General features: G+C 38.3%; 1 protein-coding gene across 1 annotated transcript; it reads right to left on the bottom strand.

Moving 5' to 3' along the window:
• Positions 1 to 2150: 2150 nt before the first annotated feature.
• FASTKD1 (FAST kinase domains 1) lies at positions 2151 to 19927 on the bottom strand. The gene is given in 17 exon segments (XM_050711712.1): positions 2151 to 2278; positions 3295 to 3336; positions 3338 to 3410; positions 4436 to 4577; positions 4871 to 4984; positions 6018 to 6149; positions 6901 to 7029; positions 7698 to 7812; positions 9368 to 9854; positions 11454 to 11585; positions 12753 to 12863; positions 13996 to 14394; positions 15520 to 15645; positions 16583 to 16651; positions 17017 to 17522; positions 18415 to 18511; positions 19800 to 19927. Coding segments are annotated over 15 exon segments (2496 nt in total). The 5' UTR covers positions 17352 to 17522; positions 18415 to 18511; positions 19800 to 19927; the 3' UTR covers positions 2151 to 2188.
• Between the last annotated feature and the right edge of the window lie 2165 nt (positions 19928 to 22092).

Below are 22092 nucleotides of genomic sequence, written 5' to 3'. Positions count from 1 at the left end.
GTGGGACATCTTTTCTGTTTTTCCCTTAATTCCACAGCTTTTCAGCTGCTCTTAAAATCTTCTAGACTCCAGTTAGGCTGCTGTAAACTGGAGATTTATCTGATGTGAAACTTGCAGATTTATTTTAGAAAGAAAATGACTGCAAAGGATCAAAAGCAGCACATTTTACCAAAATACTTGTTTTATGTTTTACTTTTCTTAAATGCACTTTCTGAATCCACTGATAGCAAGTTTCAATCCTCTCCCCATTGTGAATAGTACTAACTTTATCCATATATAACTCGAACATACCTGAAATGCAGGGTCCAGCCCAGGCACATGACTGATCACTCCATCTACAGCCACTGCTACCTTTTTACACTCCATAGTTGCTACTTGAAGACCACCTGTACGGAAGCAGGGTATAAAACAGCCCTCTGACTTGAAGCCCACCTTCTGATATCCTAACATATATTGATGATTATTTTCTAAATTTTACACAAAATAGAATATACAGATATAGTCTGTATGCTGTGCCTTCAATGACATTTCCTTAAGGCACTTTTACAGAACAGACCCTTGGAGCCTTTTTCAGTTTGATCAGAAGCACCATCACCACAAGCAGACAATTTACTAGTATTTTCAGTCATCCCACACATGAGGACTGCCTCAGGAGGAGAATACCTTGCAACTTGGATCAATTCTGTCCCTTTTTCCTGGCTTTTCATCAGCACACTGATTTGGATTGAGTCAATAAAAATATATTCCTCTCCTACTACTGAGGTTTTAAAAAAGAGAGACAGCCAGGTGCACAATGGTCAATTCAGAAATGTAGTTGCTTACCTCTGCCAGCCTTCAAAGGATGTGGTAAAAAGAATGCTTGTACAAAAAATGCAAGAAAACATACACGTTGTGTGTGTCTGTGAAAGAGCGGGGCACAACTTGCTGTCCTTGTGAGGTAGCAGGAACTGTGGTCAAAATGGCTGCTTCTGAAAATGGGCCCATTTGCCATAGTGTAACCACTCTACAGTTTATTACTTTACAGTGGACATTCTCCTGGCTATTCTACCTTTTTCCTTGTACATTTCAGTATCTTATGCCAACAGGCTCAGTGTGATCACAGGAAGCCTGATAACTGGCAGATAGTTTTGAAACATCAGAAATAAAACAATGTTTTTCACCACCAATAACCAAGGTAGTATTTATGACTCTCTAAAGACTTTTCTTGGTTTCATTTTCAGCCTAATTTTGCTCTTTTATGCACTGCATTATTTCCAGAACACGTTTAGATTGTTTAATTTTGTTATTATTAGTGGGGGCTAGTCCAACGCACAAGGCCATAAAAATTTTCATGAATTATCCAGTCACTAATAAGTGCCTATGTCTGGAAAAAAGCATTATTTCCTCCTGATCTTGTGTAAATCCCTCAGTTATCCCTTCCAAGTTACACTGAACTGCAGTGCAGGTGTTTCCAGGGTCTAGGTGGCTGCCAGATCTCTAGAACTACTTTACCTTTCAGGTATGTGAAGGCATTCCAGAAGGCTCAAGCCATTACTTCTTGTGCACACACCACATCACAGGGTAGAAAAAGCAAGCAGCCGGAGGTTCCTTACCACACAACACCCCTCCCCTGACACAGTCACCCATGTTATCTCTGTTCTAGAAGATGAAAACAGAATGGCTGTAATAGCAGTCCTATTGCTGTAATAGCAGTCCTATTCTTAGTAAATCTGCATTTCAGTTTCTTGGTTTCACAGTACAGAGAATCTATGTTTGATCTCTATTGCTCATTCTGTCACACGCTGGAGGACAGACATAGTTTCCACTATGTCTGCTGCCTCCTCTCTCATAGTCACAATACTTCCAGCTTTTTCTTTGGACAGTTTCATATCTGACCAATCTCTGTGCTATTTATTTAGGAGGCAATAATGAATTTTTATGGCAAAACTGTCACAGACCCATGTACTTGAAACAACTTCCACCAAGAGGAGATTTTAAGCATCCTTATCATATCTTTGTGGCACATCGTGACCTGCCTTTTATACTCTAACAAATTTAGGATTCAGTCTCATTACACCCGATACCCTATGGCAAGTCTTGTTCCAGCTGACTCACAGAGATTTTGGAAAGTAAGTATTCCAATGTTATGACAAGTTTAATAGAACATGAAGTGTTTGTATAAAAAATACTTTTTATTATGTCTTCGACATCACTGTGTTTCATATAGACACCTTCTCAGATACTCTAGCTGTTCACCTTTTGTAGACAAAACCATAGAATTCCATTCAAAGTGAGGAATCTGTAGAACAAAGTCACACAAACTTAGTGTTAATGTTGCCTGATACAAACCACATACCATCTTACAGCAAAGATAAGGCTCTCTGATACCTGTTGTTCTCCACCTTAATATATTTTATCATCTGTGTCCTAAGAACTAGGTTTATTCTAAATACTGAAAAAACAAATTTCTTCTTTATGTAAGTAGAGTCAGTTTGCTTTCAAAAAGCAGCAACAGTTGCAGAGATGTGAAGCAGGTACCCACACAATACAGGCTATGACAACTACATTACACCATCTCCCACCTTCCATATTTTGAAACCCAAACTGAGAGAAAAATCCCAGGTCATGATAGTTTGCAACGTTAATGCATCAACCTGGATGGTATGTCAGCAGGCTAACATGTACTGTCAGGCAATAGGAGAAAGGATGTTTGTCATGTTGAAAAAAAGAAGAAAACCTTAAGCTTACACAAGGGTTCTAGTTAAAGTAGGTAACACAGTAATAATATACATTGGAGAAACTGCATTCATGAACCTCCATTACCCAAATGTATCCATGCTTATGAGTGAGAATTAACTCTGGTCACTAGTCGTTGCAGTCACAGTACTACCACTCCAAGTGACAGCCAGCATCCATGACCCACATGTGAGTTGCCATAACTGACTCTGTGTGGGTCAATGAGCGTATGTTCAACTGTTTCTCATGCAAAAATCTTCCGTGTATTGAACTGAAATTTCCATTTTACCTTTTTTTCTTTACTCAGGCTATGTTGAGATTGCTAGTTTGCCTGCAGTAAGGTAAGGCTAAGACTTTTTAACTTCATCCTTGCTGCAGGTGCTTTCAGAGAAGGTGCAAGTTCTATGAAGTCTATAAACAGCTCAAAATTTCACCCCTAAATTAAAGAATTGTTCTCACCCAGTAGGTGCTTTTAACTATTAGAGGAAAACTACCTTTAAATCTGTTGTAAGGAAAATGTATCAATCTGCACTACAGGTACAATTCAATAGAAGACACAGAATATTATTGACTGCTCACCTGAATGACCCGGTACCCCAGCATTTCCAGGTGTCGTTTTTTTCACTGCAGCTTCTCCTTTCAGGTGATGTGAATCTTTGATAAAAGCTTTTGAATCAAGAAGTTCCAAAGCAATTCTGCAAACAACAAAATTGTATATTTACTTTCAGGTTCTACCTAAATACCAAGAAGTGGTATTTCTAGTTCAGTTGATTTTTTTCAGTTAGACCATTACTAGATAAACCCAGCAATTCACAGAAAAAGAAAATTAAACAACTCCATGAAACTAGACAAAACATTTTCCTTACATTTATCTAGATGTACTTGAACTTCACGTCACTTAGAAAAAGCATTTCCTTCTTGCATCTGTTTTGTTCAAATGGCAAAACCAGCAACCAGCATTTTCAAGGCTTACATTCAAAGAGGTGGGAGAACAGTAGTCTAATCTCATAAAATACAAATTTCAAGAACGCCCTATCTACCCGAGTGTACTGGGTTTGGCTGAGATGGAATTAATATTCTTCATAACATCCTCTACGGTGCCATATTTTTGACTAGTGATCAAAACAGCGTTGATAAATCTACACCCATTATTTTGCTGTTGCTAAACAGTCCTTGCACAGCATCAAGGCCTTCTGTTTCTCACTATGCCCCCACAGTGTGTAGGCTGGGGTTGGCAAGAGGCTGGGAGGGGGCCCAGCTGGGACAGCTGACTTCAACTGGCCAAAGCGATATTCCACACCACATAACTTCATGCCCACAATAAGATGAGGAGTTTTTCCAAAGTAGTCAGAGCTTGATCTGCTGGTGGTGAGTGACTGCATTTGCAATGCTTGATTTCTGTTTCTTTTTTTTTTTCCTTCACTTCTTAATCTATATTTATATTGACTGAATATATTTTTTTCTCACTTTCACCCTCCAGATTCTGTTCCCCTTCCCACCAGAGGGGCAGTGAGCGAGCAAGTGGGTAGAAGCTTACCTGCTGGCTGGGGCCAACCCACCACACCTAAGAAGGCTAAAGCTAACAAAGGCTTTGGAAAAAGGAACAGAAAAATAAACAGCCCAGGGATGCCACCAACTATTTAGGATAAAACCATCAAAAATCTTGGACTAAACTTGACCTAAACTGGGAAGAACTCATATAAAATTTCCAGGTACTAACCTCTGAGCCCCTGGTGGCAGAGCCTTTCTCCCTTCAACCTTGATGTCACGTCTCCAGTGTATTCCCTCCAAAGCACCCAGAAGCATATTCTGAGCCATATAGGAAAGAGGCTTTTTATTTTTATCCAGAACGCACTCAAAATCTGTGGGAAAACACAACTCTGTTTACAGACTGAAAAAGGAAACATAATTTGATCAGTATAGTGTTTACATTCAGAAAAACTAAGTGACAATCATAATTAGCAGTATCCAACATTTGTATCTGTATTCCATAACATTTTTAGAAAGTGTGTTTTGTACAAACTGCCAAAACAGCAGTTTCTTCTTTGCAGTATCTTGTGGCCTTAGAATCCACAGCCCCAGGGGCTTCCTAACTTTGGTGATAATAGTGGTATCAGCAGTCTCCATAGCAATCCTTAAAGGAGTAAATTCTCACCTATTTCATAGTAGTATGGTGTGAGAACAGACACTCTTGTATAATGGCTCCCTCCTAAGATCTCTGCCAGCATTTTGTGAACGTGCTGTCGCAGTGGATTTATTCGGCTCCTACCTGTAACAACAAAATAAAGAATTCACATATCAAAATGTACAACAACCAACATTTTCAAATAGCACTTTGTGACACTACATTTTTGACAGGCAGCCCACTGAATTTACAAAGCTTTTCCACTGTTCCCTGGTGTTATTCCATCATAGCTCAGAGATCATATCATCACATTTTGGGTGGAAAGTGACAGGTGCCTACTAATGTACTAGGTGCACAAATTGCAAATCCAGACTTTCCATCCTGAGTTTTCCCACTCACATTCGACATACACTTTGGCTTCTGGTTTGAACTGTTTTCAGGTTTCACTTTTGTTTTTAATCTTGCTTAGATCGTTAAATAAGCGTTTACTTATTTTGCATCTCTTATGGAGATACCCCACTATCCATCACTGCTCTACCTATTTCAGATTGTTTAATACCTTGCTCCATTAAATATCTTCAGTCTCATAGGTAACGCAGATGAGTTTGCAAAGTAGATCTCTCCTTAAGAATTAATGGAGGAGATACCGGGTTTGCATTGGCTAGACTTTCCAAAATGGTCACTGTTCTCAAAGATCTCAGCTCCTACATCTATGAAGCTGAAGACTTAACTACTCCATCTCTCAGCCTTGATGGACCTTGATTCTTCTGAGGAAGATGACAGCAGTGAGTTTAAAAGGAGGTAGCAAAAATGCTCACCCTAAGAGATCTAAGTCAAATGTTCATCCTCCTAAATGAAGTAGGGATCAGTGATCCATTCTGAAAACACAGCATCTCCTCTAGTAGACAATTCTGATGATCCTGTTCCTACTTCAGTCTCTATGTCATATATACCATCTCTGTGTATATAAATTGTATCTTAGGTATAAATATCCCCTCTTAAGTACATTAATATGCTTACACTTTTCAAGAACACACCCTCGGTGGATAATGGGGGTATGCCTTTCTGAGCTTCTATTGTGTGCTATTGTCAGCAGGAAAGTTTTAGAACAAGTGCCTAGCAGACTGTTGAAAACAGATTATTACAAGGGCAGTTTTTCCCCTCCTAAATTACTTACCTGTATAAAAGATATGATGGCAATAGTGCTCATGAAACCAAGGGATGTGAAACTCTGGGCATTCCAGACAGACTGCTCTGTTCAGTTTCATAAGGCGTGAGCGGACCCTCTGCTTTAAGGTATCAGACAGCACTAAATTAAACAAAGTAAAAAAAAGCTGTCAACTGAAGTGTGAAAAACCCATCACATTTTAGTAGCTGGCTACCTCTGAATTATTTACTAAAGATACAGGTATCTGTGCACTATACTATTTATAAAATTCATGCTGCAAAATTTTAAAAAGCTTCTCAAAAACCCTTTAAAGAAAAACGAAAAATAAATTTTGCTCAATATTAAGAACAATAGCATGACAGAAAGTAGCGATTTAAACTCTCTCATCATTTAACTTTTAGCTAGGTGGTGGATGGCAAAATGTCAGTAGTGCATCTATAGCAAACAAGGACAGGAAACAGTCAAACAAACACTCAGTCTCTTACTTAGGGAGAAGAGACCAATGCGACTCATTTCTTACAGGTAAGAATTCCACATTATTTCTTGACCTTTGGACTATGGCTCTTTCTTGCAATAATACTACATTCAGGCAATTTTATTCCCAATAAAATTGAATATACTGATTGCAATAAGTTGACTATAAAATTTGTTTGAATGAACCCTCATCTGGCAGCAGCATCTGTAATATATATCAGTATTTTAAAACAAAGCACAGATTTTTGTTCATTCCTTCCCTTCTAGCTTTCAAATACTGACTAGATTACACAGAGGGTTTTTTCTAGAACACCGAATGATTTAAAGAATAAGTCTACTTCTGAAGTCATATATATGTCCACAATTTCATTTTATGTCAAACACTACATAACCAAATTCATCAGAGCTAGATATTTACCTTCAAGTTGAGCATCCAATTTGCTTAGGAAAGAAACATTAAATATTGTCTTTATCAGAGTTGGAGGAAAATAACCAGCCACTGCCAAAACATGACCAAGCAGCACCAAGTGGTGAGTTTCAAAACAACCTTTAGAAGCCAAACGGAAATCCACGTTAACACAACATGACATAGAAAGGACTTGCAATGTTCTCCTGCACCTCAACTCATCCAAGTTTCTGTCTTAACATACTAAATGAACACACATCCAGATGAAGGGGTATCTCTGCTAACTGCACCAAAGTCTAAGGTAACACTTGCCAGTTCTTTGCAGGAGGAAACAACTCTGTCTTAAAAAGGCAACTCCACAACATTTCAGTAGTTAACAATTTTTTGCACTTCCATTAGGCTGCATCATCAAACAAAAAAGAAAAAATTGAGTGGCCCTACATTTTCCCCTACAACTTAGTCACTTCTTTGTGATGGACTATAAACATGTCCTGTCCTAACTCATGTTTCCTTGAGGAGTGCCAAAACAATTAATTCCAATAGCTGCATAGTACATTAATCAGACTTTTCATTTGTTTTATACTATGCTCAAGATACTTCGCTATTCCCTTATTATTAGCAATTTTTAAAGGGTGAAATGAAGCTAGAAAACCCAATAAAACATACATTCAATCTTGCAGAATATTAGTAGTAACATACAGACACATTTTTTCCCCTGGCTTAAAAAAATGCCATCTTAATCCCATTCTCATCCGGTAAAAATAAAATGTCTATATGTTACTCAACGTATGTTTTTCTAATGCACTTACTCAAGTTAGAAGTAAGATGTTGGATACAACTCTCAAAGAACTCTTCATTGCCAGGTGGATCATAGTTCAGAATAGAGAAAAGGCAGAGAATAAAATACAATTCAAAGGGGTGGATCTGGGGAAGAGAAAAAAAAGACATTCCAAACTAAGCCAGTGTAAAATATTCTAATATTGCTTTATAATAAAAAAGGTTTTGTAATTCGTTCAGAACTGGGAGACTAAGACTTTTTTTTTTTTTTTTTTTGGTCCTTAGCTTTTACTGGAGAAAAATGAATAAAATAATAAAATGTGCAAGTCATTAAAATTGCAACTATGGCTAAAAATCAAAATCTATTTTACATAGATAATCCAAGTGTTACTGTATGCTTACACTTTAAGCTCTTAAAAAGGTTTCCCATCCAACGCTCTTAAAGAAACTATGCTGTCACAAGAAAAAATTGAAAATTTTCAAAAAATTGAAAAGAGACAGCAGGAAAACATAGTAATTTTGACCAAAAAGACAGGGCACTGAGGAGATCCACACAAGAATAGGTAATGAAAAAACGTACACAACGTGATGTGGCTATACTGTAACAAGATTAAAAAAAATATTTAATTATAACATAAACCTGAATGCAAAGATGAGCTATAATGTAAACGTTTAATTATAATGTAAACCTGAATGCAAAGATGAGCTCCAAAGAGAGTTACACTGAAAAAAACTCTTAAACTGTGGTTTGTTCTCTGAAACACATCAATTCAATGCTCAGGAGAAATCCCTAGCACTGTGCTATTCTAGTCCCCCACCTCCATCCTTCAAGAAGGATGTGGAAATAGAAAAGGTACTGGTAGTGTACGTTTCCAAGTACAGCCACACTACATTGTTTATAACACATAGCTGTGGAGAAGCTGAACACTTCTCTTAATATAATGTACTGAAACTTTCAGACTTCACATTTAAGGAATGGAAGGAAATGCTTTTAAACAATCATGATTAACTTACAAAAAAAAATCACTATCAGTGTGTCATTTTGTAAAGGTTTAAAAAATAAGTAGATTCAAATCCAGAAAAAAAAAGTGTAGGACAGATCCAGTAACAGCTATTAAAGAGGATTATCCATAGGCCATCTTTAGCCTACAAAATCTCAGCATTGGTGGAAGGCTGTTCCAGGGAGAGGATCTCAAAACCCTTATTTGTCCTTGCTACCAAACTGTTCTCACATTTGTCAAAGCCTGGATTCTAAGCTAGAATGACCTCTTGCCCAACACAAAAATACTGTTATAAAGCTGTGAGTATCATGGAAAATAAGAGACAGCTACAGCAATCTAAGTATCTACTTAGAAAACAGTAGCCAAGTCCAAACCTGTATTTAAAATTTGTATTAACGGAATGAAATTACAAACTGCTTCATATAAAACTCCTGCAAGTGAGCTAAAAAGATGACTTGCGTACACTACCTAAGAACATTCCTTTTATTTTTATTTTTATGTTTACTCAAAATCCTCACTCACTTGAAATGGCAGATTCAAGAGGAGAAAAAAAAAAAAAAACACTTCAAGTAAAACCTGAAAACTTCAGGTAAAACCAGTCAATGGATTTTTTTGGGCTTTAATCCTGTTCCATTTGCTACTAACCTGTCCTTTTCTTATTGAGTAACTTACACAGTAGATGGAAAGAAAAACGGTAATACCTTGTCTGTATTTTCAACAGTCACAGATGCTATTCTGTCAAGTAATGAAGGACAGCGGTGGTTTGTTTTTATGAGAAAAAAAGACAAGTGTAATACATTTGCCCATGTTATTTGGTCTATCAAGCGCTGACATGTGGCCACAGTTTCCCCCCTGATAACCTCCTGAAACCACTCTCCATTCACATGTGTGAGTTCTTCCAACAGAAGATTTAAGTTCCCAGCTTTGTGAAGCCTCTGAAATCCACAGTCATTTATTTTCTGCAGAAGCTTTACACATAGCTCTGAAGTGTTTTGCCAGTGCAACTGGTCATAGTGATTCCATTTGACAAGTGCTGTAGCAATATAATTCAAATGATGGAGACTGCACTGAGGTAGAATTGCTGTTGCCTTGTTTACAATGATTTCTTCTACTTGAGACGAAGGAAGCAAGGCCAGAACACGAATTATTGCAGCGGTATCAGCAGGTATGACACTAGACTTTAAAAAGCTGGAAGAGATGCAAAAGAAGAATAGACCATCAGTACTGACATAGGGAAAATGTTAAAATATATTAATAAATTACATGAGTTAAAATTCTATTTGAAAAGTCAAGAGCAGCACATTGTTTCAAGCATAACAGAAGTACAAAATGAATGACACTGGAGAAGTTCACATAGAGAGCGACTACCAGCTTTATTCATTCCAAGATTAACTTCTTCCTTCTAATTTATTCAAAATTGAAAAAAGGAAGGTGACAGGGGCATCTTAGCCAGTGAGGCTTCAAGTGTTACTGAGAACACAGAAGTCCTTAATAAGGATAGAAGATCTGCCCTTGTTAACCGAGTCTGTGGGTTTCTAGGGCCTGGGTAATTTCTGTGACTGCCAAATGAACTTCTTAGCAGACGTCCTGAGGAGCACCAAGTTCTAAGATCCCTAAGGAACAAAGGTATCATCCACAAAAAAACACATTCAGCCAGGGCACTTCATTCCTAGAGGGTCAGAAGTGAAAGCAATGGTGGCAGATCTCTTTTCCCACAATTCCAGAATTTCCCGTTCTATGTGGCAACTTCATAACCACGAGAACTAGCAAGTTCTTCAATCAACAGAAGACTATTCTGCTTCATACTTTCACTTGTTCCCACCAAGACACCCTTACTATATACTTTTCATTACTTGTTCCTTCAAGTATCAAAGAATAACATAAAAAAGCATAAAAGTAATGCATAGCCGTCCTGTAAAGTACCAGTAAAAAATTTCCTGTTCAATGTCCTTACTTTGCAGTGGCCAATGGAGGGGGAAGAAAATCTATTTTAAAAAGATACCAAATTGTCCTGGTTTCAGGTAGGACAGAGTTAATTTTCCTCCTAGTAGCTGGCAGGGTGCTATGTTTTGGATTAGGATGAGAAGAGCGCTGATAACATGCTGATGTTTTAATTGTTGTAGAGCAATGCTTACACCAAGCCAAGGACTTTTCAGCTTCTCGCTCTGTCCTGCTAGCGAGCAGGCTGGGGGTGCAGCAGGAGCTGGGAGGGGACAGACCCAGGACAGCTGACCCAAACTGGCCAAAGGGGTATTCCATACCATCTGACGTCATGCTGAACAATATATAGGGGTGGCTAGCCGGGGTGGGGGGGCCGGCTGCTCGGGGATAGGCTGGGCATCGGTCAGCGGGTGGTGAGCAATTGCATTGTGCATCACTTTGTACACATTATTACTATTATTATTATTATTATTATTATTGTTATTATTTTCCCTGTCTTAATAAACTGTCCTTATCTCAACTCACAGGCTTCACTTTCCCGTTTCTCTCCCCCATCCCGGAGAGGGAGGGGGGAGGGTGAGCGAACGGCTGTGTGGTGTTTGGCTGCCAGCCGGGCTAAACCACAACACAAATTTATTAGCAGATACTGCTAGGTCTACAGTCAAGACGATATCCATTTCCTGTCCTTCCATGTACGTGTTCACAGAATCAAATTGTTTTAAGTTTGTTACTTCTTCATATTTCATGAAAACAATTTAACATTTTAGCTTGTTATTTAAAATATTTAGACAACTGTGTAATACTTCAATTAAATAGGCCATTACTTTTTCAAGAATACACACTTACCCAAATAGCAACATTTTTAGTTTGGCAAACAGCTCCTGATCGTGGCAACGCAACAACATCAAATACTGTGTTAACTTTATCAACTGTAATACATGATAGCTATCCAAGTGTTTGTGCAGAACAGAAACCATTCTGAATACAAACAGAAAAAGATGACATGGTATTATATTAATGCAAAAGATACTGCAAGACACAACATCCCATTTGAAAAAGGGGTGTCCCACGTTGCACAGTACCTAAGTGGAGGGTTGTATACACCTGCACTCCTCTCCACCTCAGTTTTGATGGTGCTCCACTTAGATACAACAGCCTCTCTCCAGCTGAGGGCTTTAGTTATGTAATCTACTATCACAGCAAAACAGCTACTCCACTCTAATTACTTCTGATACAGAATTTACAATCAGTTAAATTTAGATCATTGGAATGAGCGAACCAAGAATGGGAAAAAACAGAACACCACTGCCAGGTTCAGCACAACTACACTCATTTAAACTATAACTGTAGTGTTGCTACATCTATGTTGGTCTAAAACTGTCAGAGAGGTCTAGATTTGTATAGCGTGGTAATGACTTCTGTTAAGACCTTTTTTAGCCAGTGAGATTCAAGAAGAAAAAGCATGAATTCACCTGGTCTTCCCACCAATATCACACTGTTACACTTGTCTATTTTCTTACAATGATCTACTTGGTTCATACAACTATGTTCAATCTGGACTGCTCATAACCTGCATTTAACTCTGTTCCATATCACATATCTGATGATAGTCTCATGTGCCTAAAACCTCAATTGCTTACCCCCTCACTGTATTAAAGACAGTACCTCTCCTACAAACCATGTTCAATTTACAATTGCAGAAAATCTAGCCTTGGTTCTTAACAATACAACTTAGTTCAAATTAGAGCACAATAATTTTTGAAGAAACAATTCACATCAATAACTTGTCTCTAAGATAGGACACGTTCTCTGCAACTTAATATATTCTCATTTCTCTCATAAATTTACAGTAATCGTTAGAGAATAAGTTTATTCAGAAAAGATCACATAATAGTAAAGAAGCTAGAAGTTGTATTATATTAACTTGATAGGATTCAAATGCCCTTCTGCAAAATTCCTGAACTGTCTCAATTACTTCTGGGTCAAGGTGTGATATTCTGAAGTCTATAATAGCTAATTATATACAGTATATGCATTTGTAAGTGACACACTCTCCACTCCCAATGGGATATTACATAGTTTTTCATACTACATGGAAATAATTTGTCTATAGAAGAAAACTACTTAATAGTATAAAAAAATTACTTTTTGAGTAGATGAGAATTTCTACATCTCATTTTCTGCATGGTCTTTAGTATCAACAACACCTGATGACTGCTAAATCCTTCTGCCACGTGCACTGCAGTTACTAGCAACCTAAAGAGGAAAAGAAAATATTTATTTTTCAAAGCAAAACTGTTGAAAAGATGGAGCAAAGATTGTAGCAATGTTCTTTGTCTGGGAGGAAAAAGAACCAAACAGACTACTTTAGGAAATACAGGAAAACCAAGGGCCTTTGTTTTGTGAACCCTTCTTCTGAACAGTATAGCGAAGATCTCTATGGCACAGATTGAGATGCAAACATACTACATTAGGACAGTGAGTCCAACACTTCTGAAAGTAGTACAAAAATAAGGAAGATACTCTAAGGCACTAAACAATTCACCATCAATCAGCAAGCTACAGATAACAGAATCAAACATGAGTTGTTCTGAGGCAAATAAGGCTAATTACTTTCTGCCTCATTTTGACCTTCAACAAAAAGTACAAAAAGATCTAGGAAAAGGTTTTGGCCACCTGTGGCAAAACCAATACAGGCTTTCATAACTGATTGTACAGTATATCCAGAGCTCTGAATAGAAGTAAATGCTCATGAAGAAAAGCCTGATGATATGACTAATTAATATAGCAAATACTGCCTAGAACTGAAGACTTTGAGAGATGCATGACTAACACCACCCTCAAAGAGGATTTTGTGGTGCAAGACAAACAGGCAGAGCAAGATCTGCCACACAATACTATGCTCTAATTGCTAAACTAATGCTGGAGGGTTCCCTGCTGCCATCCTTTCATATAGAATAGGATGTACAGCAAACTGAGAAAGGACACGACTCGGACTGTTTCAGCTACTGCAAATCTTAAAAGGAAAAAGCAACACATGCTACCGCATGTATTTCTCAGGGGAAAGGCAGTAAGTTTGTTACCATCATTCCCTGTGAAAGTAAGTGATACAGCTTAAGAGACAGAGCTGCAGGATGGCCTTGAATAACAGTATTCCCACTCCTCATTGTTTATTAGATCCAGCTTTTGATGCAACTGTGTTAAGACAAATTGCTGTGACAGTGTTTCCAGAATGAAATAATTCACTGCTATAAAGTTACAACTAGAAAACCTAATGCTCAGCTCATAGATAGACTCAGAAATTCCTAGAGACACTAAAGCATTTTCAATTTGTGTGGAAGATTATGTGTAAGTCATAAATAAGACAAAATTGTTAAAAAAAACTTACCTTTCTCTCACCTTGGATCCGGCCATAGGCCCAAGAATAAAAAATAATTTTGCAAAGGTTTCAGGATCATGATAATCATCTATCGATTCAGACAGCAGCTGTTTAGCAACCAAGCTGAATTCAGCACTGTCAAAACCCAGCTGCTCATACACTCCAAAAATAATACTAATATTGTGTAAATCAAGCCGGGAGGCACTTTTAAGGAAAATCTTATTACATTTTTCTAGCAATGGATAGTACGTCAGTTTAACATTTTGAAGAAACTGTGTTACTCTTTTGGCGTAATTGAAGTAGACTTCATCCTCTTCTCCTAAGAGCTGTTCAGCCTTCTGTAGCAATCGATCTCGAAAACTCTGTGAGATAACATCAGATATGCTGATCATCAAAACTGACAAAATCCTAAAAAGATTCAAAAGATTTTATGCTTACAGATTGAACATGGTAAGTAACACATTTCAGACTTCTTAAATAAACTAGCCAAAGAAAGGAATGTTAGTTAGTATGTTGCTGACTTCTGTGTCATGAAGAATTTTAAATCTAATGTGCAAAAAATAGCTGAGCAAAAAGCACTTGTCTAAATAATTTCAAAATTCTGCTTTCAGTGAATTACTGAAATGTTGTTTATGATAAAAGTGTTTGCCTAATGCAAACCCCTGACTTGCCCGATTCAAATATGCAAAAAGATCTTTGATGTTCAATGAAAACTAAAGAAACCCAGTCAATCCTCAAGAGACAGACTGGGGAAACTAGTTACTACCACTCCTAAAGAAAAAATCCCTTCCTAAGGGGATAACTAAAAACAAAGGAGAATCAGTCCTTTAAAGAAATGCAGTCTCATTTAGTTAGTTTCATAAACTGGCTTCCCATATCTGTAAAAAAAAAAAAAAAAAAAGTTGGGACTGGTGGTGGTACTGTACAAAGCAGAAAAAAAGAGCAGCCTAGAGCAGCCTTTACTAAAATGGCCCAGACAGAACAGAGGCAAGAAAAAGAAGCTCAGACTCTTTTGACTAGGGAGACGTGTTTTTAAGTAATTTTAATATTAAGGTAATCCAATAAATACCTTAGTGAGAGAATTGATTCATTCAACTTGTCAAAAAACAGTCTAAAAAAAAATGACGCTGCTTTAAGATTCCATATTACTACTCACAATAATAAACTACACTAATGTCATAAGATAGAAACTACTCATCTCAAGGTAGACAGACAACTTCTAGTGAATCACTAGCCTCTAAATTCTCAGAAAACTCCATGTAAAATTTAGAATCTGGTTAAAGAAATACCTGCTGTTTTTCCACTGTAAGTGGAACGTTAGTTTTAATTAAGCACTTAGATTGGTTATAGAGAAACTCTTCACAAAGTAATTGGGAAAATGGAGTCACCTGAGCAAACCTGTCCATGAAAAGCCCAAACCGGAAAAAACAACAACACCTTCAGTTAAGAAAAATGTAAAGTGTTTAACAAAGAAACCCCAGCAGTTGTTACATATTGCTTCTCATGCTACTCAATTTCACTCTTGACACTTACCTTATATCCTCTATAGAATCCAGTTTCATGTCCACAATATGAGCTATTTTGCCAATTAGGGGACTAAACTGTCTGCGCTGCTTGTATAAACACAGTGCAAATTTCGATAGAGCTGGTAAACTAAGTCTGTTAAGACATCAAAGAAAGAAAGGAGTATTTACCTTTTATTTCTAGTGAATAACAAGGCAAAAATCTAATTCAACAACTGTATAAAAGGTTACGCTCAAATTACAAATGAAGGAAACAACATTTACACATTTCCTATTTGGTCACCTACAGTTATACCTTGAACTTAGTCAAAATACCTCGGTACTTTATACGAAAACATATTGTGCATACACAGCTCTCCAAAAAATGGAAGTTCTTCAGTTTAATCAGATCAGTGTAAGAGATCTATAAAGATTATGTTCTGAAGCAATAAATTGTGAAATAGCTAAAATGGATGGATTACCTGAATGTCATTTTGTGTTCATACTACACTGAATTTATTTACTTGTCAAGATGCCCCAGGTGTTAAGCTGGGAAAGGCAATTCTGTGATGTTGGTGCCCAAACTGACACTAGCTCCTGCCATTAACCTGAGATTAAAAAAATTAAAGTTACAATATCAAAAGAAAACAATCACAATGGGAAAATGCTGGTGTTTTAAAATAATAATAAAAAATATATATTACTAGTATTAAGATGAGCTGGTTAGCTGGTTCCAAACTACCATTTCAAAGTTGGACAGAAAGCACGAAGTTAACATTGTAAACATTAAAACTTGCAATTTGCTTCAGACACATAAATCACAGACAATATATTTCAAAATCTGTGTTAGTCATCCATTGTTGCAGTATCTGAATCTCTTCAGCATCCAAGTACCAAACTCCATCATTACTCAAAGCCTCAGCATTATATAAAAATAACTTCCAAAACCTTCAAAAGGCAACTGACACTTAAAATACTTATATAATGTTTGGAACATCTTGTAAATACTCTTTGAGAACTCTGAATAGCATTGTGTGAGGCAAACAATGCCTGCACCTTACACCATTCACATAGCACAGAATTACAGTACTTGCCTTTCTAATCTTTTCCATGCTTCTGTAACAAGCACTTCTGCTAGAGAATCATGGTCTTCAACATTGAGCCTTCAGAACAAAGACATAACAGTTTGAAAGTTTGCTTCAGAAATTGAAAGGAAATCATGCAAGAGACATATCTTCACATTATGTATCATGTCTTATGTTTCTATCACTCCCTCCAAATGTATCTAAAAACACATTATAAACATTTGTGCATTAATCATAACCTCATTTACTGGGAGCGCAAAACATATCAATCCTGCTTGGAGCTATCAAACTGAGGCAAAGGAAGTTGTCACAGTCACAGTACAGAAGCTCAGACAGAACAGTGTCCCAATTTCCTCATAGTCGGAATTTGAACTCACAGCGACACTCTTTTTATTACCATATACAGAATGTATAGACGTGGAACTCAACATAACGCTGCCTACCTCTGAATACTGTACAGGGTGTCCACTATCACCTCATCTTCCATGTGTTGTACCTTGTTTTCTGCTAAAATGCAAAGAGCAAGAAACTGGGAGTGATTTCTTACATAGTCACTAGTCCTTAATAGAAGGGGCTTCTTCTTTTGCAATTGCCACAGCACATTCAGCGCAATTCCCACATGTTTTTCAGAAAGCCTGGCCTTGTTCCTTCCAACAAGACTGAACACTTCATCTTCATGGGTGCAGTTATTTATCTGGCTCAAAAGCAGATCATTACTCAGAGTTCGAGCTTGGTAACGTCTCAGTGGAAACAAGCAAACCTTCCTCAAACAAAGCATTTTGCTAAGTCCACCAGCTATCTTTAAAGTGTCCAGAAAGATCCTTCTTTCATTTTTCCACAGTAAAACATGTTGTTGCAAAGAACAAACTTGGGCATTTGGAAAACAGAAGATTATTTTCTTTTCATCCAGTAGGGCCACTGTATTAAGAATAATTCAGTTCTGAGGTACCTGGAGTAAGATAGAATTAAAGCAGTTACGTACAGTCATAACTACTAACTAAAAATCAACGTCGCTGCCTTTTAATGTTCTGAGTTAACATAAACTTAAGAAAAACATACATCCTGAATTCTTCTCAGAGAATCTTCTAACAATGCACACCAAAACACTCAAAAGCACTAAGAAAACCTGTCTGCATGGTAAGTTTTCAGATTTAGAAACCCACCTCTAAAATGCACATGCTGTCATGCCAATATTGAGAAGGCAAAGATGGGCTCTATAACGTGGCAGCAGCATGTTCCCAAGCTGGGGTCTGGGAACTGAAAAGAAACACAACTGTTGGCAGTAAAAGGAAGTGAGCCAGCAAGAGCTCCTGAGCTGGCATCACTGGATGACTCCAGACTTATACCTCTGCCCAGCCCACAGTAATAGCAACTGTTCCCTGCCTATGAGTCTCTCCCAGAGTTTTCTTTTCACTCTGCTCTCTCTAGTCCATGTCTTGTAAACATTGAAGACTTTGGTATTTGACTTCTAGTCACAAAGGTTCACCACACTTGTAATACAGAATAATGATCGGTCCCATCAGCTAAAATCACCCACTGTACAAAATAAAAACAAGTTAATTCCCCAAATGACAGTGGAAACTACAGTTTTATCTAAAGAAATTTGGCAAATACTAATTTGTTTTCTTAATATAACCCCCAATTTATATACAGTGCCAACAATTTACATATTCTACAAGCTACAGAATTAGTTCTGAGCTGCAAAATATAGATCACAAGTGATAAATATTGTGGTACACCAAAAAGACCCATTAAATTCCCTTAACTCAAGGGACCATGGAAAAGTCTAGAAGTCTTGCTTTAGGGGATATAACCATTAACAACAAAAATTATCAACATACCTTATTCCCATCAACAAACATGAACGGTCTTCAGCTGGAGGCATGATTCCATCAGTCTAACATTACCAAGACCACAGCAGCAAGAGGTACTAGGTCTCTATTGAGAAAGAAAAAAACCTTCCCATATGAGATTTTAAAATGTGGATTCAATAAGCTAAAATACAGATCAATGGTTGGTCAAGCCACTGTTAAATCACAATCCAGCAGTCTTTAACAAAGTCACAAGTACTAAATTTACCACTTTTACAAGATCATTCAGCATTTTTTTTCTCCTACATATTTTCCAAGCTTTTTTAAAAATACTTCCTCTGTTCCCTTTTCCCGTGTAGATGCATATATATGAAGAAAATCATACAAAGCGACCATAGCCAAAAGCAGAAATCACTGACTGTTCCACCAACAGCTTTTAAGTAGAAGCTGCTATCAGAATTACTAAGCTACACACAAACTACCTAATTTACAAGGAGGAAAAAATAATGCATTTCCTCTCTAACGATGTGATAGCAAAATACAGCTTGAAAACTAAGACAGCATCAGAGGAATCCCTTCAGAAGAATGATGATATATTTAATCTTGTTTTTAAGAATTCATACAATGTATTACAAAACATTAAGCAAAGGTTTTTTATTAGTGTATTTTTGCTATGTTTACTGTTCCTCTATTTTCATATGTCCATGTGGTTGCAAAAAAATTACATTGTCAATTGACCTTTACTCTCCACCACACTGGCAAGCTACTCAGCTAGAAGAGAGGATGAAGTAAATAAAATAGCTAAAGAGAAGATAAAAACTTCACACACAGAATTTCCCCATGTGCCCAGGTAACACATCCACTCCCCCTCTTGTGCTGCAATGGACCTTGTGCTAGTGACTGGGAACTGGGATCTCTATAGAAAACATCCTGCAGGAAGTTTTCAAGCATTTGCCTTTCTGGAGGGTATTTAGCAGATGCAAGGGATTTATCACAAGCTTTTACGTGATTTAAGTTGTAATCATTTTTAGTATCTTATGAAAAGAAACCCAAGAGGAAACATTGTATGTTCTGAAATTTAGGAATACATGGATTAAGAGTAGGAAACGAATACCTACCTAAGTAACTATCCTCTTCTATCTACCACACGAATACAAACTTAAAGCACAATAAATTATTTTAATCATTTAATAATTTAATAAATTATTTTAAAACACTTAATAACAGCTGAAACTTAGTAAGTATTTTCAAGACTGAATTATAAACTACGGTAAGGCACGAAATCCTCCCCACAGGATAACACGCGTACACCCTCGGCGCGCCGAGGACGAAAGGCATTGAATATTAAGGTAATTAAGCATTAAGAGAACCGCTTATGCGATACAGGACGTTTTTCACCCGCCTCTGAGAGCTACCTCCCCTCCGGCGAGCCGTGCCGCGGCCACGCGTCCAGCTGGCAGAGCTCCCGACGCAGCCTTCCTCCTCTTCCTCCTCTTCCTCCCCTTCCTAGGCCGCCTCCCACTTCCCCGCCGAGCGATGGTGACTCGGAAGCGCTTTAGTGGCGGCGGGAACGGCACGTCGCTCCCCGGCGGCCTGGGCCCTGCCGAGCCCCCGCCCGCGCCCGGCCCGGCGCTGCCTGCCCTCACCGCTGCCGCAGAGGGCCCCGGCCCGGCCCCGCAGCCCCTACCGGGCCCGGCCGCCGGCGCCCCCCGGGTGGCGGAGGGGTGGCGGCCGCCCGGTGGGCGCAGCCTCGGCCGCGGGGTGCGAGGTGTGTCCTTGGTACTGGCTTAAAGATTAAATAAAGAAACCGAGGAATCAGTGTTGTCTGCGACTTTTAAGGCAACCCTATGCCCGCAGAGCAGAATCTGACAAGTCCTTAACTCGCGTTTTCACAAGACTTCTGTCATTCAAGCCACAGAAGGAGGCTGCTCGCTTAAAACAAGCACATCACCTGGCCTCAGTGCTCCACGAGTCTCTGCGCTGCCTTGGTGTGTGCCCCATCTCCCATGGGGGAGACAGCATCTCCCATGAGCTGTCAGATGTACGGAAGAAGGGGAAAAATTAGACCTTCCAAAGGAAGTAAAAGAATATTTTTAAAGTTCCAAGGCCATATTGTTATCTGTAAGTTTGTGCCTGGTGCACCCTGACAATATCAATTATTAAGGTCCCATTAACAAAACCAATTTTTATATAAAGTATTTGGAGGGGAGAAACACCATCTCTGTCCAGAAAAATCACATTGGGACTGAAGTTCAACAAGAGTGAAGTTCACGTGTTTGGCCTCAGCGTACTGGAATTAACATTACCTTATTTGTGCATTATATTTTTTTATGCTTTGCCAAAAGAAAAAGTTTAAAAATATGAGTTCCGGTGCACACATCTAACATATGTTGTAACATGTATGTTGTTTACATTGTGTATGTACAGCTTCAGATCATCTTTCTGGACCTTCTCTACCACCATCTAAAATAACAAAAACCATTTAACAGCTAATGATGTGGTCAGTAACACCATTCAATTTAAGGCAACGATAAAGTCATACTCATCGTGCTCATTTATTCTTCTAGCTTCTGTGGTGTAGTCTGAGATCATTATCATTCTATCTAAAATCACAACCAGTATTATCACCATGACCAACTTTTGAGTTAAGTGACTGGCTGTTTTGTAGCTGTTTTGGTTTTGTCTTTTTGTCTATTGTTGACCTCAAATAGTGGCTGCTTATGAATACGGAAATCTCACAAAGTAGTAAAATATGTCCTATTTTGGGTAGCACTTACCTTTTAAGAGAATCTCAAGCCTTGTGCAAACTAGCAAGGAACTCCGGGAATCCAATTTCCCGGTATAAAAGTAAACTATTCCATATTTGTACGTAGGCACTTCTGCAAATCACGTGCATTTTTCATTTGCAAAATGCTGAATATTTTACTTTTGACTTGTCAAGTGCATTTGGGTGAAATCAATTAGCTAATCAATTAATAATGCAAATTAAAAATGTTAAATTGCCTTAAATTTTAAGTTGGGAAGAAAACAAGATTAACCAAAGTATGTTGTGCTGAAACTGGTATTGATTCACTAAACAGTACTCTGATCACCAACTTTTTCAGGATTTCACAACTCACAGGGGTCAGTCTCTATTTTTTCTTTTTTTTGGCAAAAATGTGGAAGGAGGAAATTAATTTTCCTACTTACAACAGGCAACAGAAGCTTGTTGAACTTAGCACAGCACTTTCTTTATTTCCTGTTATGTATGAAGCTGTTATGTTATACGCCTGTAACTCACTGGTCTGAGCAAGGAGGTATGTGCTTCTAGGTGAGTCTGACTAAATTTTGAAGGGGCTCACAACTTTACGCACTGTCATAAAATGCCATGTACCTATTTCTATTACAAATTGATATGAAATTTGAATAGGAATAGAGATGTGCGATAAGATCAGGAACTTTGTTCTACACGAATTTCTTCAGGAAAACTCCCATTTTAGCTCGTTACGAGCCCTAGTTACGCGTGCCGAGCCCTGCTGCGGCAGCCCCCAGCCTTTCCAGGCGGTTTGGGACGTTTCATTTACCTATCCTTCGGTCACTCTTCGGACGCCAAGACACGGCAAGGGAGGGGGGGGACGGCCAGAAGCAGTCCGGGGCGCTTCAGGCGGCCGAGTCCCGTTGTGCCTGCAGGGGGAGACCCGGCCTCCCGCGACACGGGCACCTTCCCGG

The sequence above is a fragment of the Cygnus atratus genome, chromosome 6 (assembly GCF_013377495.2).
Source record: "Cygnus atratus isolate AKBS03 ecotype Queensland, Australia chromosome 6, CAtr_DNAZoo_HiC_assembly, whole genome shotgun sequence".
Taxonomy (NCBI): Eukaryota; Metazoa; Chordata; class Aves; order Anseriformes; family Anatidae; genus Cygnus; species Cygnus atratus.
Note: the sequence above shows the minus strand (reverse complement) of the source record. Positions and strands in the feature narration are given on the sequence as shown.